We start from the raw sequence: 26,891 nt of genomic DNA on the forward strand, positions 1-26,891 counted from the left end.
ATTAATTAGCTTAGACGCTGAGAAGGCATTTGACTCGGTTCGCTGGGAGTACCTGTATTTGGCATTGAGAAGATTTGGTTTTAAAGAGGAGTTTATTACATGCATCAAAATGTTGTATTCATCACCAAAGGCTAGAATAAGGATCAACGGGCATCTCACTCAGAATATTAACCTGGAAAGAGGCTGCCGCCAGGGATGCCCTCTCAGCCCTGCCCTTTTCGCTTTATTTATTGAGCCCATGGCACAGTCAGAGACGAACAGGAGATAAAAGGTATTAAGGTTTGAGGTTTCGAACAAAAGATTTGTCTGTAGGCAGACAATGTTTTGTTTGTTACCGCACCAGAGGTTAGTATCTCTAGGTTGATGTCCATCTTAAAAAAAATTCTGCACTTACTCGGGATATAAATTAAATGTTCAAAAAACACAAACCTTAAGTTATAACTACACCCCTCAGAATGACTTACTGAGTAGATTAAAATTTAATTGGAATTCATCAAGTATTAAGTACCTGGGGATTACAATAACAAAGGATATTTCTAAATTGTTTGACAGCAATTATGGTCCTATAAGTAAGAGCATTAAATCAGATATAGATAGGTGGTCCCAACTGCCCCTAGAGATGCATAACAGGATAGATACAGTAAAAATGAACATGCTCCCTCGACTCTTATACCTCTTCCAATCCTTACCAGTTGAAGTCCCTTTTTAAAACAATTTAATGAATGTATAGGGAGGTAGGAGGCCAAGAATTCAATTTAAAACACTGCAGCTGCCGAAAGAGAAAGAGGGGTAGATCACTGCCATGTTTATCAGATAATTTCAAAGCAGCCCAGCTAAGACCTTTAGCATGCTGCTGTAACCCAGAGTATACAGCAAAGTGGAAGGACTTGGAGATCTCGCAGCTGACTGTACCATTGCAATCAGTGCTGGGTAGCAAACCTTTATATGAACAGTATTCTAAAAGTTTAAGAATGCAAATCTCCGTTACTTGAAAGACAATCTAGACTATTAAAATGGATTGCCTTCGATCCTGACTTTAAACCAGCAAGGGCTGATGGGAGGTTTCAGCTCTGGTATAGACTTGGCATCACCTCTTTTAGTTCAATCTCATCAAAGGGAGAATTGGATAGTTTTCAGGAGATTTCTGATAAACATGGTTTGGGAAAACCTGATTTTTTTTTTTTTTTTTTTTTTTTTTTTTTTTTTTAGGTACCTACAAACTAGAATTTATTTTAATAAAGAGATACGATACATGGAGAAGAATGATACTAATTTAATTGATCTATTTATCGACATGTATAAAAATAAATAGGAAACTTAACTCAAAACTATATCTAGCAGTTCAATCCATAAAGAAACCATCAACAAATAAGGTTAGATTAAAATGGGAAAAAGAATCGGATCTAGGTATTTCAGAGGAAGACTGGCTGAATATTTGCTCGGTACAGGCGACTTCTACCAGCTCTGGTATGTGGAGAGAATTCTGCTGGCGGAACCTTATTAGATACTTTGTAACCCCCAAGTTAAAATCTATTCAGTCCTGCGAGAAGGGAAGTGGTCTATGTTGGAGGAAATGTGGGGAACAGTTGGCAGACCATTTTCATGTATTCTGGAGCTGCCCAGCCATTCAGTCATATTGGCAGGAGGTAATACAAGTAATACATTTTATTTTCGGTGATGGAATTGACTGCTCATTTTCTACAATTTACCTGGGCAACTTAGCAGCTCATTTGATGATGAAAGACAAGTACCTTTTTAAAGATATTATTAGCAACCAGCAAGAAAGCTGTAACACGAAAGTGGCTACAATTTGAACCCCCAACAAAGGCTGAATGGCTGGACATTATGATCGGTGTCCAAGAGATGGAGAGGATGACTTTCGCTTTAAACCTACAGATGGATAAGTATTTGCAGTATTGGAAAAAATGGATTGTGTTTACGACTTCTTGACATGTTTATTGACCAATGTATCATCTGAGTTATACACTTCCATCAATTTTGTTTTATGTAATAATGTATAAGTGACCAAACGTTTGTTCTGTTTTGTTTAGATGTGATTGTATGTTGTTATGGCTGTTTTGTTTTTGTTGTTGTTGGTTTTGTTAATTTTTAAAAGGAAAAAGAATAAAAATAAAGTTTAAAAAAAAAAATTCTTTTTGTTTTTCCAGAACCTCCCGATTATGGCTTTTCGGGGCATTATAATATTTGTTCTCCCAATAATGTTTGTGAAATTCATTGAATGCTTTGCTGCAGTCAGTAAGAAATAATCAATGCATGTATTTATTTTAATTTAAGAAATAAAACCGGACATTTAAGACTTGAGGAGTTATTTTGTGAAGGCCTGCATGACTTTTAGTTACTTCTCATGAACATAAACAGATGGGACATTCTTTTTTTTTTTTTTTTTTTTTTATAGGTACTTATTCTCGCTGCAGATGAAACGAGATCTGATGGAGGGCAGGTTGATCTGCACAGAAAATACTGGAGCCCTGCTGGCCTCTCACCTCGTCCAGTGTATGTTCAAGCTGGTATTTTGTACTTCAGTATTTGGTTGTCCTGTAATCAAGATTGTATTCATTTGTTTCTTTGATTTGGAGGATGTAGTTGTTGTTTCTGATATTTACATGATATAAATGGGGTTGACAAAATAATTGAAACATCTGTCAGTATAACACGATACAATTCAACTGCACTACAAACTGCAGCCTCCAAAATGACCACACAGTTGAATCAATACCTCATTACAACAGTTTTAGAAATTGAACGAAGAGCAAAGTGTAAGTCTTGTAGTCCTAAAATAGAGGGAAAGCTGCAGGAAGAGATCTCACTCTACTTCAATTTCTGGTGCTTTTTACTTTCTATCCCACTGCAGCTTTAATTATAAAAAACGATTTAATCACTGGTATTGCTATAAAACCCTGTCAAAACCAATGTGCAACACTCAAAATAAAGCCATTGGACCTTGCTTTATAGATGTTTACCATGATGTACACGTTAAAAAAACAATGTTTTGCTCTTCTTTAAACCACAGCGGAGATTGGCGACTACGATGACGTAGCAGACAGGGACTTCCTGAGGATGACCAAGCTGTTGCCTTACCAAGAGAAGGTGCAAGAGAGGATCATGGAGCTCCACCGCAGGCACCTGTAAGTTGTTTAATGTTGAGCTAAAGCTGTGTGACGTTATTTTTGTATTTCTGCATTGCCTTTTCGATCCACCTTTCCATTACCTTCTCGCACCAGTTTGGTTGTGGCTGCATCTTTTCTTCCGTTACACTCTTAATATTTGAATCTAAGACATTCTTAACAATGTTATGTTTACATAAAGTAAAAGTTTCAGTTAAACAAGAAGGTATCAGTCTTTCCCTAACCTCAGTAACTAAGGGAACACCTCTTCCAGTTGCTGTTAATGCCACTAAGTACACATTTATTGCTGCAGTTGCTACCACAAAATAGACCAGCTGAGTGTAGATTGTTCTGTCACAGACTGGGCATTTCTACTCAACTCTCTTGTGCACAGTTCATCATATCTTTTTATTTTATATAACTCTCTAAAAGATGAGATGAAGTCCAAACTTAAAATAAAAAGTATTGTACCAGATACTATAATTAATTGGTTTATCAACTTCTTTAGCGTGACAAGAGAATGTGATTTGTTACTTTTGACTCCTGGCCACATTTTCTGGCCAGTTTACTGTGACTTGGACACAGCTCAGTTCAGGATCAGAGGCCTGAACTATGAAGCAAGATCAACATGCCCTGGATATATTTCAGTTACACTGATTGGAATGAAAAGGGAGAAAGCGGGACGCCGAGTAACACGGTTGATATCGCTCATATACTTTTTTTGTGTTTTTTGACTGCGTCTTAACTGCAAAGTGCTGCGGGAAACCCTGCTCCAGCTCTCTCTCTCTCTCTCTCTCTCTCTCTCTCTGTGTGTGTGTGAGACGTAGGTGTTCAGCACAAGTTACCACGTCGATTTAACCCAGTAACAAGTGATCCACCGTCGTGATACACAAAACCCTGGGTTCAACCCGAAGTTGCCTCATTAACGCCAAATCTTGCTTCGTAGTACAGGCCTCAGGACTGTTACGGCCATAATATTATGGGTTAGTGTTTTTGTTCCAAATGATAACATCATCACAGCACACCAGAACACAAGCTGAACGTTTGAGGCGTACTACAAATTGATGCCACTATTTCCTGAACGTTATCTGCTAAATGTTGAACAAACCACACATTTTGAGTCTTCACTAGACATTGCTGCTTCCAACCATTTGGACCATCTCAAATTTGTTATACCACAGGGTATCCCATGAATTACAATTTTTTTCTTTAATACTTGTAAACAATGGCCCTTTTTTATGTGGCTTTAAACACAAATGTTTAGTGTTACCTATGATGAACTGAGACAACTGTGTTCTTGCTAAACAACCATAATGACAGGGTTTGCCCCATTTCACAGTCCAGAGTCTTGCAAAACCACTCGCTGTACTTTCCCCTCCACCAGCCTCCTTGTTAGCTCAGTACTATCCATTGGCCCAATAGGGGCTCTTTTCAACCAAGTGTATTGGGCGTCTCTAAAGACCTTTGCTAATCTCTTCCGTTGGTTGCCAGTGTGGAAGCACAAGCGGCGAGTTCCCTGGCCTAATCCCCTGCTCTGGCCGGTCTATTAGCCATAAGGCCAGTGGAGCAGGAGGGCCCTAAGGAGATTTTAACGCTTAACGGATGAACAAAATTAGAATGTGGTGATGATTGGATGGATATGTCTTTCTAACATGCTGTTTGGTTGTAATCACATGGTTTCAAATAAATGCCTTTCAAATCCTCGAAGTTCTAAGGGATTTAAGTACACACTACTCTGCAAATGAGTCATGATACGATCTTTGTTTTAAATATTATGTGGTAATTAAAAAAAGACATATCAGGATGGACACAAGGCTCCAAACTATGCTTTTTGCTTTGAAAGCCTGGTCAACTGTATTTATCAACCTTATAGGTTTAAGGAATACAATTGTTAACGTACACAATGTCAATTCAAAGTGAGTTACACATAGCATCAAGCATGTTAAATATGGATTGAAGCACAAGACTTTTTTGGTTTATGTTAAAGCATGTTTAAATGATATTAAAAGGAATAGAAGGGAGTTCAGACTGTAAGTGCAACGTTCATAGCGGGGAGCTTAGGATTTTATATTAAGCAATATTTTAAATATTTAAATATTTTAAACTTTATTCTATGACACACTGGAAACAAGTGTAGTGACTTAAGAATTGGTGTGATGTTTTTTTTTTTTTTTTTTTTTGTTTAGATGTTGATGTTCAAATTCAGGTCAAATTACCCATGGGCCAAGGCATTACCATACTTGGTTTTCAAAGGGTTGAGATGAGCAGAGCCTTTGCCTTTCTTCCTTCTTCCTTCGTCTGGATTTTTCTTGTTTTTTTTTTTTTAATTGAAAATCATTGATCATTATTTTGTGTAGTGTACTAATTTAGTTAAATTCTAATGGGTAATTTAGGGTTAGGGTTAATTTGGTTTAATAGAACCTTATAAAGGTTAAATAAAAGAGGCCTAAGGATTGAGCCATGTAAAACTCTGCCGTCTTGGTCTATTTGGATATATAGTAGATAGTAATAAGAGAAAATAATTTCTTTTGTATAAAGGCAAGGCAGCTTTATTTATATAGCACATTTCAGCAACAAGCCAATTCAAAGGGCTTGACGTAAAAGAGGACCTACTGTTGAACAAGTGTTGATGTGTTTTACATATCGTCTACCCCAGGGGCCAGACTCCAGCCGAATCAGACTTCCAAATCCTGGAGATTGCCCGTAAACTGGAGATGTATGGCGTCCGTTTCCACCCAGCAGCTGACCGAGAAGGCACCAAAATTAATCTGGCTGTTGCTCATATGGGCCTTCAGGTTTTTCAGGTGACCACTGCTCTCATACCATGCATGCTGTCTTTTGTTTGATGTGATCCTCAGTCCGTAACAATGTTGTCATAGGTTATTTCTTTCTTTTAACATTCCTTTTTTTTTTCTTTCTTTTTTTCTCCCAGGGCAACACAAAAATAAATACTTTCAATTGGTCCAAGATTCGCAAACTGAGCTTCAAGAGAAAACGGTTCCTGATCAAGCTCCACCCAGAGGTTCATGTACGTAATAAGGAAGAGATGGCTGTCTTTATTCAGGAAATGCCAATGTTGAATGTCTGTTATTTTATCTGTAGGTCTCAGAATCCACATCCACTGTAAAGGGGATCAGTTTGCTTGTCTGACTTCATTGTCTTTCCTCTGTATGTTTGGTTTTAGGGCCCCCATCAGGACACTCTTGAGTTTATGATGGCCAGTCGAGACCAATGTAAAATCTTTTGGAAGATCTGTGTGGAATACCACTCATTCTTCCGTTTGTTTGACCAACCCCAACCCAAATCCAAAACTATCCTCTTCACCAGAGGCTCTTCCTTCAGATACAGGTATTACACACTGCCATTAAAAACAAAGGCCTATGTCATCTTTTGAATGCTTATTTGTAGGAACCTTGGGTTTTCTTGTGCAATGAAACGAAAACAAATGTTTTTGTTGTGTCAGTAGTCAGTGTTTTAATTCAGATCTCTTTCTGTCAGTGGAAGGACCCAGAAGCAACTTGTGGACTATGCCCGGGAAAATGGAGCAAAGAGAACTCCATACCAGAGGTGTGTGTATATACAATGTCGTCACTGTTTATCAGAAAGACAAGTTGTTTCCCCTTATAATTCTTTCTTAGTATCGACTGAGAAATGCTTGCACACTGCGTTCATAATAATAATTCTGTCATCAAATTGTTTCTTGCTCAGGAGGAACAGTAAAATACGAATGTCTGCTCGCTCCCTAGCCACAGATGTGCCAAAACAGGTCAGTGGCGCCACAGGGTCCAACAAACTAAAACTTTCCACATTTTGTACTACAATGCATACACAAATACAATTATCCTGTCCTTTACTACTTTCTGCTTTCTTTTTCCTCCCTCACTCTGTTTTTCCTTGTCCTGTCTGTTACATTGTTTCAGAGCTTGTCATTCAATGACAGCCTCAGGGCCCCAGGCTCCCCCTACTCCGCTACTGTGTCCTTCTACGCAGCGCACATCTCCAGCGTCCCCCCGCGAACAGAACTCCAAACTCAGCCACAGCCTTTTCCCACACTGAGCCGGTCTCCCGCACCTCCCCAGCACCAGCAGCTTCAGTCCCCTCTGCAAGCTACCAGACCCCCCAGCCCTCCGAAGGAAGAACCCGTCAAGGCTGCTTCCCCATCTCACTACACTTTTCAAGGTGCCCCTAGCAATCAGGCAGCAGGAGACTGCAGCCCCTTGTTTGTGTGTGTAGAGAGTGGCACTTCCCTATCACAGCCCTCCAAAAATGGCAGTGAGGATAATGGGCATGGTGGGAGGAGGGGAACTGGGTGTTCTGTGGGAGGGGGTGTAGGGAAGAGAAAGGGGGTTCTTACACCTGAGGCTTTTGAGGCAGAGCTTTTGCGTACAAAACAGAATCCCATGTTCTCAATGTCCAACTCGCCTCTGCATGTCACAGAGGAGTTCATAGATGATGATCCCACTGAAATTTCCTTTTATGGTGGGGGGGCCGAGGCCTACTCTTTTGGGCTTGATGATAAAGTAGATCAGTTTGATTATGTGCATGAATCTGACCTCAGCAAAAACAGGATCTTTAGTGTGGGCATCGAGGACCTGAATGGGAATACCAATCCTTTCCCACATAGCATTGTTGGTAATTCTGAGACCAGCTCTTTGGTTAATAACCGCTCCGAGTGCAGCTCCCTGGACAACCTGGGGCTCAGCTCTGCAGGGGAGTCCATGTCGGCGGGTTATGGAGGCACCGACTCCTCCTCGCTTCGCCTGCCAGGCTCTGACATCCAGTCAGAGGCCAGCTCAATGGTCAACTTCCCAGCGTACTCTGAGCGATCTGAGAGCAGCTCCGCTGTGCAGTTCAATGACCTGGTAGAGCAGCTTGAGCAGCTCAGCTACCCACCCACGGCCACTGAGGGCTCTGGGAACGGCAGCTCAGATTCAGACTCCGACTGGGGCTCTGACAGCGTCCTTCCCCCTGAGCAGAACCTGTTTTACAGTAATCCGCTGACGGGGAGCAGTGGAATAGAGGGTTTCCTCCTACAGTGTCACAACCTGCAGGCCATGGCACTCTCAGACCCCTCTGCATCCCCTCATATTAAAATGTAAATCCCATATTGTTACAGCACTTAATAATTCATAATGATGATAAGCAGCGACAGCAATCTCTAATATAATACAGTTTAACCTTAGTTTCCACAACCCTTTTGACATTTAGAAAGCTTTTAGGTACATAAGATGGCAAATATGTGTAACTGTGAAGCTGATAAATGTACAGCTGGTGTCAGAGTTAATTTCTAAGAGCCTGCGCTCCCATCAGCATTGATGCACATCTTTGTGGTGTACACTTGTTAAATGTCCCATGCGTTAATTTTGTAGCTCTCTGTACTGATTAAGTGGCGGGAAACCTCTACTTTTCCATATGTTGGTTTTCTACAGCAGCACTTTTAGTTTGTATCAGTGGTTTGGTTTGAGCTGGTGTCCATCTGCCATGGCCAGTTTATGGTGCTTTTTTTTTTTTAATCACTCCTGTCTTCTCATGAAACGTGTTGGCCTTATATTTCATGAGATTCTTGAATCAAATTCTTTCTTAGTCTTTTTTCAGTTGTCTTATTTTCAACATTGAGCCTATTTAGAGCAAATGTTGATTATGCATTTTGGGTGAATCCCTCGGGGGATTCAGAAAATGCAAAACATTTTGTGCTTTTTAGAAGCTTTGTTTCAAGTCCTTTTTTTTTTTTTAAAAACACTAATGTCCACATTGGCGTAGGAATGTATTGTTAGATTTGCCTCCCATTTGCTGAAAACATGCACATTTAACTAGCCTGGGAAAAAACGAACTTCCGGCAAATTTGAGATTTGCTCTGCAAGTCAGTCTGGCCAAGAGCCCATTTGAGCCCAGTTCCAATTTTTCCAAATCGAGGCACCAATCCCAACCGTTGAGGCGGGCTTTACACGATGACGATAGCGCAGCGATAGCAAGCAGCTTTTTATTTAAGGCTCTGACACACCAACCGGACTCCCCAAGGTAAAAAAAAAAATACCTCGGAACACACCGAAGCGACGCTGACTTGAGAGTACGGTCTGCGCGTGCAAGAGACGTTACACGTCTTCATAACCGCAGGCGGCGCTAATCTGTATTGTTGCCCAAAATACGAAAACCGGCAGCTGATTGGACAAACGCGTCACGTGGGTCTGGTGACCATAATTTCGGAATACGATCTCATATTTTACGAAAGTAGTTTACTGAAACGTGTTTCTGAAAACATTTTAAGTGAGAAATAGGCCATCGGTTGCTGAATCTGTCTTCATTTCAGATCGACGAAGGTCAGTTTAAAAGAGTTTCGTCAGATTTTGAGAGCCATTCGTCAGGCTCATCGTTTCCGGTTTAGCACTCCACCAATCAGATTGGTCATTAAGTCTGACTGCCCGCCTTCCGATTCAACATGTCCAATCGGCCCAAATGAAGGCCGACAGCTCTTCCGATGGACAACGGCACGGAACACACCGAACAGACTCAAGTCACTGACCTCGCCAGACTGTCCGACGGCCGGTTATCGTGTTGGTGTGTCATGGCCTTTACATTCAACATGACGGCCACCGAAGAGCAGCAACTTGTTGATGCCGCTGTCGCTGCTACGTCACCCAGATCGTTGGTCTGATTGGTTGAAGGACTATCCCTTTGCGCCCAGAGGCTTTTGAGCGGCGTCTGTCGGTGACGCCCCTTTGGAAATGAGATGTGAATGAACCTTGCCCAGACCCACTCTCAGTTACAACTGAGAAGGGTCTGGTGTCAGCCAGGTTAACATTTAACTCGAGTTAAAAAAATATTTTTGCACCTAGTAATGTATTTTTAGTTTAAAAAAAAAAAATATATATATATATATATATTTATTTTTTTTTTTTTTTTTTACAATAACTTGACTAACAAGTAAGCTTAAAAAATGTATATTCTAATTTACTTAAAAACAAATACTTAACTACTATTGTTATTACAAGTAATAATCCTCATCTGAGTCTTAAATCTCATTTCTTAGATGGTACTACATGTGTACATGTAAATCAAATCATTGATTTGTTTCTTATCTCAGGGTTAAAATAAAACTCCAAGGCGCCCAGGTTCACTGATCCTTACAGGCCTCCTGTATGTAGTAAAAGACAAGACATGCCGTGGAGCCACTTTTCCATTTGCACTTCTGTGCCTCACTGACATCTGCTGGCTGAAGTAGTTGTCAGCATGTACTTTGTTAGGTTCATGATGTCTGAAGGATTACTACAAAAAACTATTTCACCAAAATAGACACCAACTAACATTTTTTGCCTCATGCTGAGCAAAGTTTAAAGAATGTAAGCATTGTACTAATGAGCCATTGAGTACACTGTTACACCACTTTCTACAGAATGAATGTATCATCTTGCATGTACGTAAGTGACTGTGCTTCTGTAGCACACTTGCAACAGTTAGTAAACCATGTAGCGTCTGATACAGTAGTACTTCCTAATAATTCAAAAGTAATAACGTAACTTCTAGGAAACCCTTTGGATATAGTAGAGAAGGCCTTTATTGAAGCATTCAGGACACGCCTAGAGGTTGATGTTGCTTTTTATTTCTGGCCTGTTTTGGCTGAAGCTATCTTCAGGGTACCAACAGGTGGTATTCTGTTTATTGGAAGGAAACAGGGGTCTTTTGCACATTAGCTATGGATTTCTCAGTACTTTTATAATAGCTGGATTTTTTTTTTTAATGTTTTTAATTACTTTTATAGGAACGATGGTTTGCTGTCATGTGGTTAGTTGCTAAAACACAGCATGCGCATAGTATTTTTTTATTTTTTATTTTTTTTTCTGTCCAGCCACCCAGCCTCAGAGAGATGTCTGCAGTGCCTGGGCTTGTCAAATCTGTGTTAAAAACAATTTACTATTACTTGTGCCATAGAACAAAAAAGCTAATACTGTGTTGATATTAAACTAATCCGTAGTATTTTGTTCATTACCGGTTGTCCTTTCCTCCTCACAACGTTCTTGACTTGCCAAAATCAATTTTTCAAATTTCTATTTTTTTTTTTATTTGAGCTCACTTTAATCTGTCTAAAGGCAGACTTCACTTGGCTTTTTCTTTAAATTGTAAGTCTTCTTTTTGTCTTGCCTTAAAGCACTTACTTTTTTCTTTTCATGCAACATGCTTTCACACGTATCTCAGGTGTACGTTCCTGTTCACTTTTCAACAGCATTAGGATGTTTCCGGTAAACGTGGGAAATTAAGTTTTCCTTTTTATAGTAATTAAGAGGCCATTGTTAAATACTCACCAGTTGTCGTTGTCATTTTGAAGGATAGCAAATAGCCATTTTTATTCTTCCTAATAACAAACACAGTTTGAACAGTTGTTCCCGTGTCACCTTGGAGAGTGTGGAACATTATTTAGTTTCATGGCTTTTTTCTTATTTTTGCCTTGGTTTTTTTTCTGCCATGTGATTCCTCTCACATCTCAACTAAAGATTGAATTAATGTCTGGCTGATGATTATAACCAGCTAAGCTAACTGCACTAACGGCATCAAGTAATCATCATCACCTAATCCTGAACATGTATACTGACTTATTATCAACAACCTGTACTCAATGTGTGTATGTTTTACTCTCAAGAATAAAGTAATCACTTTTGGGTACCATGAATGTCAGACTTAAAATTCTTTTTCAGATGCAGACCGAAATCAAAGACGCAATGGTGATGTCATTCCTTTAACTGCTTTAACAGAAAGCCCCGTGGTGTTAGACATGCATGTAATGACTGTAATGAATGAAAGTCCAGATCATGACTGTCCTATTGCAGTGTTCACATGTGAGGGAAGAAAGAATCTCCTTTAGGGGGTTGGAGGCTGTCTTCCAGACACCAGACTGGAGATATTGTGTGTAAAACTCTTCTGCTTTCACATGCAGAAGCAACATACTCCAAATGGTCTTTTGTTGACTGCTCCTGGGTTTAATTATACCATTAGTATGGCGTGCTCTTCAGTGTAACATTAGAAAAAGAAGCCTACATGCAACAAGTCAATGCACATTGCCGATATATTTAAGCGCAACAAACTTGTATGGTGTTGGGGGGGTTGGGTCGGACTCGTAAACAAGATTCCAGCTGAGTCTGTGTGCTCCTTGTTTGTACAGGCTTTGTGCCAAGTCATTCCACAGCAAACCCTCGTCCTCCTGCTGTGGAGCCTGACGTATACGCTCTTCCCCTCTCGTGTCGTTCCCTGTGAGGCACTTCAGATAAACTATAAACAACCATTTGCCCTCCAGACAAGCCACATTCCTGATAAGTCTTTGCGTGAGCAATTATTTCCGGGTCGAGTAGGACTTTTTTTTTTTTTCTTTTTTTTTTTTCCTTGGCCTTCCACCTCTTTTTTTTTTTTTTTTTTTTTTTTTTTTTCTTCTCTCCTAATAGAAGTGGAAGAACAGCTGTGGTGACCTGTGTTTCAGTCAAGAGGCTGGCTTAACATTTCATCTGCTTGTTTTGTCTTCTGATTTGTTGTGTAGCGAAGCTCGCAGGCAGAACAAACGCAGAAGAGCCAGTTCTCTGAAATGGAGCCGGGCTCGTATAAGTTTGTAATGCATCATTTGTCCTCCTTGTAGAGGGCTCTGAAAACTATGCCAGGGGGAATAGATGTGCGAACCATTACTTGCTTTGGTCTACTCGGTAGTCTTCCCTTTCATTTGTGGTCAATGTTTGTGATGAACCATCCCACTTGTTTTTGTTAAAATATGCAGCAAGTGTGTGAGGAAATGACCTAATTCTGGAAAATCTGGTTTATATTAGGATATATTTGACTGTATGCAACATATTATAGCATTGTTAGAAATGTGCTATTGTGTTAAGTTGCACTTATTGTGGAGAGTATGACCGCATTGATTTAAACTCCACCCTTTTCAAAAGATCATGCTTGTCCTGTTTGGGAAGAGTCCTTTCCCTTCATGATTCTCTTCTTTTTTCACTTCCCCAACCCCTTGCGCTTGTAATCTAATTTTAAGAGTGCTATTTATTTGACTTTAATGATTTAAAACTTTAATTTATACAATTTTGAATTGCTGTTTACCCTCTTCCACAGATTCAGTCGTGGACAGTCCTCAGCTCTCACCCTTCAACTCCAAAGATGCCCTCTGCCTGTCGCCCTCCTTCCAGATGTCGACCCTCAGCCTGCCAGGCCAGGCCCCGTCGCCCCTGCAAAGCCCCATCCTAAACGAGGTGGGCAGCAATGCCAAGCTAGAGGAGGAGGAAGAGGGCAGGAGGAAGGTACACTGCTTACATGCCACCCTTCCACCCCCCCCAACCTCACAACCTACTTTAAAAGAGTACAGGGTCTCCCCCAGAAAAGTAGTTTAACCCGGTGGCAAGTGTATTTTTAATTTTTTAATTTTTTTCTCTTCTCGACGAGAGCCTGGCTGGGACCACTCACAGACTAATGGCAGCTTTAATGTAGAGCCCAATAGTTTCCGTGATAACAGAATCATGGATGGAATCGCGAAATTAAGAATTTTAAAAAGCTATAAGACAGATTCCACAGGGCCCTACATTAAGTCAGTGCTAAAAGCTAACTGGAAATTAGAAAATATGACTACGTCTTAAGTTTCCAACCAAGTCACCCCACAGTAAAGAAACTTGAAAAAAATACATAAAGTAATTCCCAGTGGCTTAGGGCCAGTGAGCCACCGGGCTTGCAATACACTGGGGAAAACCCTGGAGTAGAAATCAGGGAACCCCTTTAATTTATAATGGATAGGTATTTTCATACTGTTTGTTAGTATAATGGAGGGAAAGTAATTTTCTTATGGTGGGTATGTTGTCCAACACTCAATTTTAAAACATCTGTCCCTCAGCGATATCCCACCGACAAGGCCTACTTCATTGCCAAAGAGATTCTGACCACAGAGCGGACGTACCTGAAAGACCTCGAGGTTATCACTGTGGTGAGTATTTTATTTTATTTTTTTGGGTGGATTTACCAAGGCAATATACAAATATCATTGAAATACAAATGTAGAAACCTGGACTGTATATGTTTTTTTTTTTTATTATTATTATTTTATTTTTTAAATAATGTGCATCAAAGGATAAAAATAGAAATAATAAATAACAAACTTAAAGAAATAATGAATATAACAATTATGACACTGAAAACAACAGAACCAGGCCCTTGGGGTGTACCTTTTTAATAATTCACTAGGATAAACTTTTAACATAAAAGAAATGATTAATCTAAAGGAATAATATACAAGATTCACCTTCCCATCATGAAAATTCTTCTCTCCATCATATAAATATTGTTGATGATGTCAATCCATTTATCAGTTGAAGGTATTTCTAGAAATTTTTCTTTCAGGCTACAACATTTTTTGTCACATACAGCAAACCTCTCCTTACTATCCGCAAGCTGCCGGTCCCCTGAACACACTGTCTCTGTAGACAGCTCAGGGTCCACGAACGCCAACAAAAACAAAGTGGCCAACCTGGACCACAAAAACCATAACAAACCGCGTTCCAGCGTTCAGCCAATAACCGACGAGAAGGATTTGGGGTGGGGGTTGGGGGGGGTTAGTTTGCTGAAGCACGGAAGGGAGGGGGAGGGGACGGGATGAGGAGGAGGAGGAGGAGGAGGAGGAGGGAGGGGCAAGCTAGTCTCATTTTGTTTGAAAATACTTTGATCATCAAGAAGAATAACGTCTCCCAACATCGCTTAGAGCACCTTTTAATGCCAGTTAACATTTTCTGAAGGCAGAGCACTAGGACTGTACCCAAATTAGAATGTTCCAAGTCCACTCTGAATCCCCAGTTTTTAGAAATACTGTATTAATTCACTCCTCAGCCCAGTTACGGCACAGTCCAGCACATCTGCAGAGCAGCCGCCTCACACTAAACTCCTAAACCAGCCTTCGCGGGTCTCATGTTTATAGATGGCCATTTTATCCTGCGTTGCTCTGTGTGCATTGACACAGCTATATAAAAGCGCAGTGATTAGACTGACAACATTAGATTCAACTCGGGGGGTGATGATTAGAATAATAAAAATTTAGGGGGCAGCCCTACAGGGCACTTACATATCTATAATTCAAAGAGATTATTTTTGGGGCATTTTAAGGCCTTTATTCGACAGGACAGCTGAAGACATGAAAGGGGGTGGGGGGGACAACAACATGCAGCAAAGGGCCGCAGGTCAGACTCTGAGTCGAACCTGGGCGTTGAGGAGTAAACCTCCATATATGGGCGCCCGCTCTACCAACTGAGCTATCCGGGCGCCCTAAATATCTATCATTTAAATGTAATTTCTACTTAAAGTACTTACAGCCAATCTTTCAGAACCATCCTCTAGCCAGAAAGGACTTAATAATGGCAGAGACCAGAACACATGATAACGATTTGCTGTGCGTGAACAACAGTGTCGTGAACAGCTGTGGGGTTTTTGTGTAAGGAGTCTTTTGAACAGCAACTTCAGTTTCTTCCACCAAAAACTCCCACATTTGAACATTGTAACTCACAAATTCTTTTGTTTTCCTTGGGTAAACTTTGGTTGCTTTTCTATTTCTGTTTTATATACAGTGTGTTGGTTGTTTGTTGGAGACTAAACCACAAAAAATGTCGGGCTTATTAGTTTTTGAAAACGTTACCGTCCCCTGATGAGGAAAGGGACGATATGCTTTTCCTGTTTGAGCCACAACTCGTAAACCTGACTTGCCATTGTCCTGCATCATCCCGTGTACATACCAGTCGATCTATAAGGAGAGTATATGCATTAACCGTGTGCTGTCCCTCTCCTGTTCCCAGTGGTTTCGCAGCGCTGTGATCAAAGAAAACGCCATGCCCGAAGGCCTGATGACCCTCCTCTTCTCCAACATCGACCCCATCTATGAGTTCCATCGAGGCTTTCTCAAGGAGTTAGACCAGAGGCTGGCTCTCTGGTAGGTGTTCCTACAGGGTTTCTCGGTGTGGTGATGATGATGATGGTGTGGAAGCCTCTGATGAGATGCTAATTAAGACCAAATCTGTTTCCTCAGGGAGGGACGCTCTAATGCTCACGTCAAAGGGGACTACCAGAGGATTGGTGATGTGATGCTGCGGAACATGTGTGCTCTAAAAGTAAGAATGCATTGTTAGTTCTCTAATTAATTAACATCGCCTCTCCTTCACATGTTTGACTGGCGCACAGTATGTCCTGTAAGTTGACGCTGTATGCGATTTCTTTATTCTTAGGAATTCACCAGCTTCCTGCAGAAACATAATGAGGTGTTAACAGAGCTGGAGAAAGCCACCAAGAGGCTGAAGAAGCTTGAGACGGTCTACAAAGAGTTTGAGCTGCAGAAAGTCTGCTACTTGCCCCTCAACACATTCCTGCTCAAGCCCATCCAACGCCTCATGCACTACAAACTCATCCTGGAGAGACTGTGCAAGCATTATGCTCCCACCCACCGTGATCATGACGCCTGCAAGGGTGAGTTTCCCATAAGGCTAAGACCAAAGCGACCGATTAGTCGACTAACATAAAAGAGTATTTATAACTTATTAGTACAAAAATCTACAAATTGAAGATTAAAAAAAACAAATTGTTTCTTAAAATGGACTGAATGAGTATCTAAAATAAACTTCTCTTGGCTCTGTCGAGATGGTTAGAAGATACCGACGAGAGTATTTTGGATTCACTTCATTTTTATTTCCTTCCAGAGGCTCTGAAGGAAGTGGCTGAGATAGCCACTCAGCTCCAGAGCAGTCTCATCCGGCTGGAGAATTTCCAGAAGCTAACAGAGCTGCAGAGAGACCTGATTGGTATAGAGAACTTAACCGCGCCAGGCAGGGTGAGTGCACCGACACGGAGCAGAGGGTAGGGGGTGCTGGGAAACTGGCTAACAACAACAACCTGCTGTTTTTTTAGGAGTTCATACGAGAGGGATGTCTGTACAAGCTTACCAAGAAAGGACTGCAGCAAAGGATGTTTTTCCTGGTAAGTACAAATCGACTACTCCTTAAACTGTAATTAAAGCGTCCGACACTTACAAATCACTGTACTTAGAAATCCCTCTAAATGTTTGTTCTGTTGTCTCCTCAGTTCTCAGACATGCTCCTCTACACAAGCAAAGGTGTTACAGCGACCAATCAGTTCAAAGTGCATGGCCAGCTGCCCCTTCACGGCATGATCGTGAGTGTATAAGCTCTAGTTCACCTCTTCTAACTTTTGGCCCTTCATCGGTCCCGTAGAGATCCAGCTCCAGGTACACTGTTAAGAATAGTGGGTAACACTTGAAGGTATCTACATAAGAGTGACATGACACTGTCATGAACACATGACGCTGTTATGACACAGTCATGACACAAACCCCTAACCATAACTTGTCATGACAAAAACCGAATGACGCTTACTAAAAGAAGCATTATGTCATGAACGTTTACGACTTGTTTATAATGTTTGACACTTTCATGACGGTGTCATGTCACTCTTATGTGGATACCTTTTCAAGTAAAGTGTAACCTTTATAGTGATACCTGATGGGGAGATGTGTAGGTTTTCAGTATTCTGTGTGATGTGATCAGTGTGTCAGTGTGTTGAGAAGGGAGGGCCTAGGTCTCCTAACTTTGCATGTCTCTGCTTTACTCCTGGCTGCAGCTCATAGTGCTGGATACACCGGTAAGTCCTCTGAGCTCTGCCAGCTGGGATGCCCAGGGCTGTACCGATTCCGAATGTCTATGCTTTTTTTTATTATTATATTTTTTTTTTTACATTCAAAGCATCTATAGAGGTTTTCGAATGCAGCTTTTAATGTCTGTAGTCACATTTTATGACATCATCTCCTTACACACTTAAATAAAGTGGTTCATTGGATTAAATTAGTTGGTCTTTTTTTATGAAATCAACTTTCTTTAATGAATAGAACTCATGAACATAAATACACGTAGGCAGCAGGCTAATCTAATAAGGGCAGAACATAATGATGGGAGTAATTTTCGGGCCATTAGGCTTATGGCAACATTATGCTATAACAAAAACAACTTTTGGAGTTATTGGAAATGTTTATTACACAAGTCTGAAACAATTCTACACAGCCACAACGGGAATGTAATTCTCCAAATAGTAGAATACTAATAGTATTAGTTTAGCTTAATCTTTATCTGCAGCTGTGCAGTAATACCGGGTTTAAACATAATGAATGGACTGGCAAAAAAAAGAAGCTGTGCAACATTCAAATGTTGATTTGGAATTTGAATGTCAACGTTATGAATGAAGCTTTGGACTATTCGGTACAGCCCCATGGATGCCCAAACCCTACCCTTCTTCTCCCATGCTTGTGTAGACAAATAACCAAAAACTTTAGATTGCTCAAGATGCAGAATCATGTCAGTCCTTGCAACTATTTGCAGTTGTACAGTGGCTTGCATAAGTTTACACACCCATGCTAAAGTTGACTAAAAAGAGGAATACAAAACCGTCTTTTGGAAATTGATCTTAATGCCTTAATTAAAAAAATTAGGAAAATTCCAACCTTTAAGGACACCAATTTTCTTTGTGAATGAATAATGTATTGTAAATAAATAAATGTTCTTCCTTAAAATACAGGGGGCATATGTAAGTACACCCCTATGTTAAATTCCCAGATTTCTATTTTTAAGTTAAGTTAAGTTATTTCATGGATCCAGGATACTATGCATCCTTTTTTTTTTTTTTTTTTTTTTCTTTTACTATGGATCCTGATAAAGTTCCCTTGGACTTTGGAATTAAAATATCCCCACATCATCACATACCTTTCACCATACCTAGAGATTACCATGGTTTTATTCCAGTTAGCCTAGTGGCTGGTTTGATTTGCATTGAGAGTATCCTGGATCCATGAAATAACTGGCCTTTAAAAATACAAATCTGGGAATTTAACACAGGGGTGTACTTACTTATGCCCCCTGTATTTTAAGTAAGAACATTTATTTATTTACGATACATTATTCATTCACAAAGAAAATTGGTGTCCTTAAAGGTTGGATTTTTCCTTTTTTTTAATTAAGGCATTAAGATCAATTTCCAGAAGATGATTTTGTATTCCTCCTTTTAGTCAACTTTACCATGGGTGTGTAAACCTATGCAAGCCACTGTATATCAAGCCAAAACTGAACCATGGACTTCTCAAATGATCAAATGTAAGCAGGAAATTGTTTCTTGCCAAACTGATGTGTGTTTTGGACTTTACCGTGGCTGCTGTTGGGAGGCTAAATGAAAAGGACATGAACTGATCACGGTTGACCTCCACACCGATGCATACAGAGGTTTCAGTAGAGGCTCTCTGGCAGGTCCGTCTAGGACTTGAGTCAGACATTTTCCGACTGTGTTTCCCCCTTTTTATTCCTAAGCTTAAAACATTCATTGTAAACAAATGTGTTCCAATGTTTGGCTTATGTTGATCTGGGTTTCTCTTTTGTTTGTAGGTTGAGGAAAGTGAAAATGAGTGGTCAGTCCCCCACTGCTTCACCATCTACTCTGCTCAGAGGACCATTGTTGTGGCTGCCAGGTGAGAAAGTAACTGGGGGAGAGTGAAGTGAGATTTTTTTCTATTGTTCTACAAGTTGGGGCGCGTTCAGACCAAAGAAAGCAATCCAGCGATTAGCTGCAGGGTTTGGCGGTGGTGGGAGTGTCCCTTAAATGGCCCATTTGTGTGACGTTGGGTTGCGTTTCTCCAGAGTTGAATCTGTCTCAATTTTTCGCAGGACAAACACAGGACTTTCACCCAGGAGACCGGGGATCATGTCCCGCGTGTCAAGTTTCCTAAAGTCAACCGACGCTTTCTTCTTTTACTAAACCTAACCCCGTTATTGGTTTCGTAAACCCAACCCGTTCACCGTGATGCTAATTCCTCGAGCAGTCTTTCCTGCTCGCAAAATTACGAATCCCACTATGGCCACGCCATGACCCACCCTACAAAGCAGCTCGATTGGTTGGGGTTAGGCATTTCACCTCGAGTGGTTAAGGTTAGGATAGCAGATTGGTCAGGGGATAGGACCTGAACAAATGGGGTTACGTTACCTTGCGTTCTCATGGAAGCCTGGCCAATAAATGCTACTGAAGGGTGGGTCTTGGCGTGGCCATAGGGGAATTCGTAATATCGCTTCCTGCTCTGTCTGTGTCGCTCTTACATTGTTGCCCCTGGCAACCGATAGCGTAGGATCCCAAAAATGGTGGGCGGTCTCAGACACCTCCCAAATCGTCACGTGACAGCAAGCTACCATGACGTATGTCCTCATTGTCAATAGGGCGTAGACATACACGCGGATAGCTCAAACTGCGTACAGATAACACGCCTCTTGGCTTTAGGAAAGTGGCGTGTATGTTTACACGAAGATGTAAGGCAGATTTAAGAATGATAGAAATTAGAAATGCATACTTAACTGCAAGTTTATGAAAAACTACTTAATAACATCATGTTGTAATATGTCATTGTATCTCCTATATCTATACTATCATTGAACACAATTTGTCATCACTTGTGATTTCAGCTCTCAGGTGGAGATGGGGAAGTGGATTGAGGACCTAAACATGGCTATTGACATGGCCAAGAAGTCCCAAGAGAAATCCAGCATCTTTTTTGACGCTGGACTCGGCGATCACTCAAACCGTAAGAGTTTCTATTGCCTCCATGTGTTACCTGAAGGTGTGCAACAACTGCAGGACTTATTGAGTGGAGATTTCTTTTTTTTTTTTTTATACTGTCCTCAGCTGAATAACCTTTTTTTTTCCTTGGGATATAGCCATAGGCTGTTAATATTAATGGACAGAGGATGTGTGACGTCACCCATTGGTTTGTGGGTGAGTCGTCAAGTTTGCCGTTACGGGCGCAGCCATCCTGGTTGTAGATGTGACGATTTAAGACGAGAGGGAGGAGTGAGGGAGGAGCTGCTTACACTCTACGTTACGTTACACATTTTCACTGGCAATCACATCATAGCTACGTCCTAAAACACCCCCTGCTTTATCGCAGATTTTTAAAATCAACGAAACCATAATTCAAAAAATGAACCTCATTCTGTGTTGCAGAAGACTTAAAACTAGCGATTGAGACCATAAACTCATTATGATAATGTTTACTGAGGTAATAAATCAAGTGAGAAGAGGGTCACTTTCTCATAGACTTCTACAGAAGCCGAGCTCCTTTTGCAACTACACGTGTCTCCCCCTGCTGGAGTTCAGACAGAATGCAGGTTTAAGGGACTTCGGCATTTGCAGCACTTTGCCGAACCGGATGCTTTGTCCATTAATATTAACGGCCTATGGATGTAGCACACATTCAAATGTAGAGTTAATCCCTTCCTTCCCTTCAAACAACCCCCCCCCCCCTCAGGATCATCTGATGAGGTTTCTCTGGAGCAGGAGTCGGAGGACGACATGAACTCTTCCCGCACATCTCTGGACAAGCAGACACACCACCGCGCCAACACCACCATGCATGTGTGCTGGCATCGCAACACCAGTGTGTCTATGTCTGATCACAGCCAGGCGGTGGAGGTACTCCTCCTCTGCCCACATTTAGACACACGTACACGGACATTTACACACACACATGCACACTCCGAATACGTTTCCAAAAACACAGACAATAAGTAGTTTTACTCACATGTAAATGACATTCATCACTGCATTGGTGGATTTGAGACAAACGGCTGCCGTCGCTCCTGGGTCCATTTCTGCGTTTCACCTTTTCTTTCTAACCTTTTTTTTTTGTCCATTTCCTTTAATCTCCCCTTGCCCCTCACCCACCCCCCCGGTGACTGTTAATATCCTGTGTTTCTACTGTCTCTACTGTTTGACTGATGCATGTTCTGCAAGGCTCATTGTTCTTGATCCCTTATGCCATTATAGGATATTAATCATTTTCAATGAAATAACTTCTCTGACACATTCTTACTCCACAGACCTGGAGGACTTCCTAACTGCACTTTCTTTCCCCCCCTTTTCTTCCTCTCAAAGTTAACCTGCTAACACTTTCTCTGCACCCTTTTCTTCCTTTGTGTCTCTTCACCCTCTCAGTCTACGGCTCTCCGGCCATCTCACCAGAGCTTCCTCCCCGCTATCTCCTCGGTCAGGGCCAAAGACCAAACACCATCACGCACGTTTGCTGGTACCGAAACCAGAACCTCTCTCTCACTGATTATCTGCGCATGAACCAGGTACTAGAGCCACGGTAGATTATTAGAAGAAGTGCAGTTATTGTACTTACTCCCTCAGGTCTCAGTAGACAGCATAACGGAGTAAAAACGTCTAAGTGTTCTATTGAGATTTCACACTGGTTGATTTATTGATATATCTTATATCTGATCTGATCACATCTTATATATAAGATACAAAACACACTGATTGCGGCACCCGCACACAAATCAAAAAAATCCATTCCAGTTTATCCAATTACATACTAACGACTCAATATAACAAAAATAACATGAAGTAATGGAAGATAACCACACACACACTCACACACACCACAACTCTCAGGTTTGAGACAGAAGTTAGCCGTCCAGTGAGATGAGCAGAAAACATGGTTAATTAGGGTTAGAGTATGCCTCCACACTTTAACAGCCCTAACTTAATGCACAACCGTTTTCTATGTAATCAGTGCAATATGACACAAGCAAGCATTTACACACAGACTCACATCACTGACCTTTATTTGGAGTTCATGATGAAACATCAGCTACGATCATGCACGTATCACTGTCTAACCTTGGTATTTTCTGTGTAGAACCAGCTGTCAGGTTACCTCCTGAGGAAGTTCAAGAACAGTAATGGCTGGCAGAAACTCTGGGTTGTTTTCACCAACTTCTGCTTGTTCTTCTACAAGACTCACCAGGTCAGCAGACACAAGCGCAGATGAATTATTTCTGCGGGAGTACAAGCCATTAAAAACATGCAAGTGAGGTGAGCGTGTGTCTGTATTTAGAAAGCGTGTCTGTCTCGGTTTGCAGGATGACTTCCCGCTGGCTAGCCTCCCCCTGCTCGGTTACACGGTCAGCACCCCCGACGAGTCGGACAGCATTCACAAGGAGTACGTCTTCAAGCTGCAGTTCAAGTCCCATGTTTACTTTTTCCGGGCAGAAAGCGAGTACACCTTTGAAAGGTATATGACTTGTTTCTAATAGGGATGCACCAAATCCAGATTTTTGGGAGTTCGGCCGAATACCGAATCCATTGGTTAAGATCCTGCCGAAACCGAATACCAAATCCTATTCCTATCCTCAGTCCATTAACACAGTAAACACTAGAGATGTACCGATACCAGTATTGTATCGCCTCCGATACTGCCTAAAACACTGGTGTTGGTATCGGGAAGTACTGGAGTTCATGCACCGATCCGATACCACGTAATAAAGCCCTAAAGAAAATCTACGTTAAAGTAGTTTATTTGTTATTTTTCCGTTATAACGGTCTGTCAAACTGGAGAATAAAAGAAAGTTCTGGGGCATTCATTGTTTCACAAAGAGTTTAACCTGAGCCAAACCAACAGCAAAGATAGAAATCATATCACATCCATACAGGGATAGTAGTATACAGCTGTTAAAACATAATAAAATAAAAGTTCAGGTATCAGAATTGGTATCGGGAAGCAAAAAATGGTATTGGACCATGTAGTAAACAAATGCCGTACCTGAAGTTGCTGCGTTTTGGCTGCTGTCTGTAGATTCTTTCATGCACAACTCGTATTCTTTCGGATGATTCATACACAAGTGTTTTAACAGCGGCGATGTTTTGTATTGTTTAGGGTCCTCTCCACCACGAGACAAATCAGCATTTCAAATTGAACATGCGGCTCGACTTGAATCCCCTTCTTTTGACTGAAAGTACTGCCAAACTACACTTTTTCTGCTCACGAGTTCCATTTTCACTTTCTCCCAGCCTACTGCATTGAACGGTCCACCTATTACGTCAACACCTTCCCGTAATCAATGGCAGCGTCATAACGTCAACCAGCGTAGCGCAAGCGTAGGGTTCGAACCCCGTCAAAATGCCCAATATTCGTCCGAATCCTGGATTGGGTGCATCCCTAGTTTCCAATCCCCAGAGCACTGTAGTACATTCCACAGGTCAGCCTAAAAGTCTCGTAGTAACTGTTTCAAACCTGCGTCTGCTGTCTTGTCTTCACAGATGGATGGAGGTGATTAAGAGCGCAGCCAGCACTACGGGCCGGATGAGCCTGCTCACACCCAAAGGAGGTCCCATGGAGATAAACGGAAACTGAATCAAACATCATGTATCTGGAGGCTGGGCCTCTGGGACATCAGAAACACAATCCAGTCTTGTTTTCGGTGTCTTTTATTTTTTTTTTTTATTATGTGAAGGGAAGACTATAACAACTGGAGACTGAAATATATATACTGCCAGTTTGAGTGTTAACGGTTCTCAGCCCAAGGATTTAATTCTAATGGTCTGTGCATGTTTCTTGATTAATGATGTAAATGATAACATTTTGTTTCAGTATACAGGATATAATGAAAAGGGAGACGTGTACATTTTTGATCAGTTTTTTGCATGTGTATTGCTGTTCACACACGCTGATGGGAAATACTGTTATATGGGACCAACTCCAACGCAAAGGGCTTCACTTCAAGCTTTTTGAAGGACTTTTCTATTTTGCACATAACTGAAGCTTTGTTGGGCACAGCACTGTGCTAGGACTGGGACACAGATGACACAGCATGTTGAAAATGAAGGTACGGGATAGTATGTGCTTAATGCATTGTACTTTGAAAGAGTCAGGTGTGTGTGAGAGAGATGTAGGCGAGCAGAAAGTTCACGGGATGTTGAAACAAGTTCATGAGTAGAAGTCATTTAATTTTGGATATGCATAGGGAGTTCTGAGAAAGTTGTGCTGCTCTTAGGACAGTGACACACAAGCAATTTTGGTTTCAAACATTTCGGAGTGTTTTCAACCTGTATGGACTGTTGGTATAAGCAGTATTCTATGAGGCTTTATTTTCCTGTGAATGAAGGGATGTTTTGAATGTTTAAAAGGGAGCTGTTCTGCTTACATCTGAAGGTAGGCAGCGTTATGGCCAGTTTGGTGCTACATTTCTCTTTAATATCAAATGTAATCAAATGTATCCTGTTTTTTTTTGTTTTTTTTTCCTTTTGTATAGGGATAACAATTTGAGGAAATATTGTGCAGTGGTTACTCTAGTGTGTACTCTTTGTAAAAGTTACAGATTTTCCTTCTAAAAGCAAACCAGAAGAACATATTTTGAAGTAATTGTACTTGGTGATGTCTTGCTGTATGTCGAACTGTTTTAGACTAATGGGAGCTGACTTTTGGGAAACACCAGCGATGCTTATTGTCAGTTATTTAGTGTGCTACATGCACACATGGTATTATTTGGTATAATTTTTGTACGAAGACTGGAATCTTTTTGTTGTCTGCGTGTGTGTCTGTACATGTGTGTCTCTGCCTGCCACTGGAGACGATCTCCAAACCATCTGACATTCTGTGTGTATGTGTAAGAGACTGACTGTTTAACATACAGAATGTTTCTCCTATTTATTAGCATGTCATCAGGGCCATGCTCCTGAATGCCCCATGTAGTCTTCATGTTTTTCTGTTGAAACCCTAACAAATAAAAGATTGTTGCAGTCACACTTTCTGTGGCTTTGTGTAGATACTTAGTGTTGTTTTACATAGTGTGTTGCAGATTCATGAAAAAACATCTTGTCTGCAGATATCCACCAAATGTTTAGTTGTAGACTTTTACATGTATGTAGTATTTAAAGTTCCTCTACATTTTAACGGTATGAAAGGCTGAAGTTGCTAGATTACGACTGTTTACGCAACAATGACGGATCATTTTTTAGCCACCGGTTTGCACCATCATTTTAAATTGAGCCATTTCCAATCCTGTCTTGACCTTAAAGACAACCTGCATTTACCAAAGTACAGAGTGCTTTACAGATGAATCGCAAGCTGATATGGTACATAGGTAAACAAAATCATTTTGGGCCAAATGTACTTATAAATGATGAAAATGTGTTGAATAAACCCAATACAATATGTTAATGTTAATTAATTGAAAACCAGATAAACATTTTAGATTTAATTAAAGAAGGCCATAAAACATTCTATTCAAAAACCAGGTTAAAGAGGTGGGTTTTAAATGTAGTTTTAAGATATTAACATTTACACAAGTAAACCGTTCCAATGGCTCGAAGCATAAGAAACTAAAAGCTGCCTCGCCAAACATTTTTGTTCTACTCTTTGAAACGACTAAAAGACTAGTGCCAGAGGACCTGAAGCGTTTCAGACAAGTGGGCTGGTGAGAAGACCATGCAGTGCTTTAAAGACGAGTACAATCATGTTCTAATCAATATTGGAACTGTCAAGCAGTTGTGGAGGATGATGTTTTACTTAACCCTTGTGTTGTCTTGCCGTCCACCATAAACTTCTTGTCTTGGTTTATGGTGCTTTTGATGCTTGCTTTTTTTTTTTTTTTATGTTTTTGTCACTTGTTTTAACACTTTCTTTGTACATGATCAATAATTTGAGTTAAAACAAAGCAGAAATTATGAATTATTTTGATCAGAGGATGTTTAGTGGATCACAGACTGGTATAAGTCAAAGTTTAGTCAGGATACTGTTATAAAACCATTTAAAAAAGGACAAAAAAAAGAAAGCATTAAGTTTACCTGCGAACAGAGGTGTATAAAGTACTAAAGACCCATACTTGAGTAAAAGTACAAGTGCTCTATCAGAAAAGTGACTTGAGTAGAAGTTGAAGTGCTCTTTAC

General features: G+C 40.8%; 1 protein-coding gene across 4 annotated transcripts in view; it reads left to right on the forward strand.

The window, feature by feature from the left end:
- Nucleotides 1–25,748, forward strand: part of farp2 (FERM, RhoGEF and pleckstrin domain protein 2) — a 39,293-nt gene extending 13,545 nt beyond the window's left edge. Inside the window, exons 6-27 of one of the 4 annotated variants that reach the window (XM_028587016.1) lie at nt 2,417–2,514; nt 3,032–3,146; nt 5,782–5,929; nt 6,058–6,153; nt 6,310–6,473; nt 6,624–6,692; nt 6,834–6,891; nt 7,046–7,304; nt 13,215–13,399; nt 13,984–14,073; nt 15,926–16,059; nt 16,156–16,237; nt 16,352–16,589; nt 16,820–16,950; nt 17,028–17,096; nt 17,202–17,291; nt 19,562–19,644; nt 20,627–20,745; nt 22,155–22,294; nt 22,864–22,971; nt 23,087–23,238; nt 24,264–25,748. In XM_028587016.1, the coding sequence (XP_028442817.1) occupies nt 2,417–2,514; nt 3,032–3,146; nt 5,782–5,929; nt 6,058–6,153; nt 6,310–6,473; nt 6,624–6,692; nt 6,834–6,891; nt 7,046–7,304; nt 13,215–13,399; nt 13,984–14,073; nt 15,926–16,059; nt 16,156–16,237; nt 16,352–16,589; nt 16,820–16,950; nt 17,028–17,096; nt 17,202–17,291; nt 19,562–19,644; nt 20,627–20,745; nt 22,155–22,294; nt 22,864–22,971; nt 23,087–23,238; nt 24,264–24,357 (2,722 nt within the window). In that variant the 3' untranslated portion in view covers nt 24,358–25,748. Of the gene's footprint in view, nt 1–2,416; nt 2,515–3,031; nt 3,147–5,781; nt 5,930–6,057; nt 6,154–6,309; nt 6,474–6,623; nt 6,693–6,833; nt 6,892–7,045; nt 7,305–13,214; nt 13,400–13,983; nt 14,074–15,925; nt 16,060–16,155; nt 16,238–16,351; nt 16,590–16,819; nt 16,951–17,027; nt 17,097–17,201; nt 17,292–19,561; nt 19,645–20,626; nt 20,746–21,468; nt 21,633–22,154; nt 22,295–22,863; nt 22,972–23,086; nt 23,239–24,263 lie in introns of those variants that run through there. The other 3 variants (XM_028587017.1, XM_028587015.1, XM_028587018.1) reach the window with 3 other exon arrangements.
- The last annotated feature ends 1,143 nt before the right edge of the window (nt 25,749–26,891 follow it).

The sequence above is a fragment of the Perca flavescens genome, chromosome 9 (assembly GCF_004354835.1).
Source record: "Perca flavescens isolate YP-PL-M2 chromosome 9, PFLA_1.0, whole genome shotgun sequence".
NCBI lineage: Eukaryota > Metazoa > Chordata > Actinopteri > Perciformes > Percidae > Perca > Perca flavescens.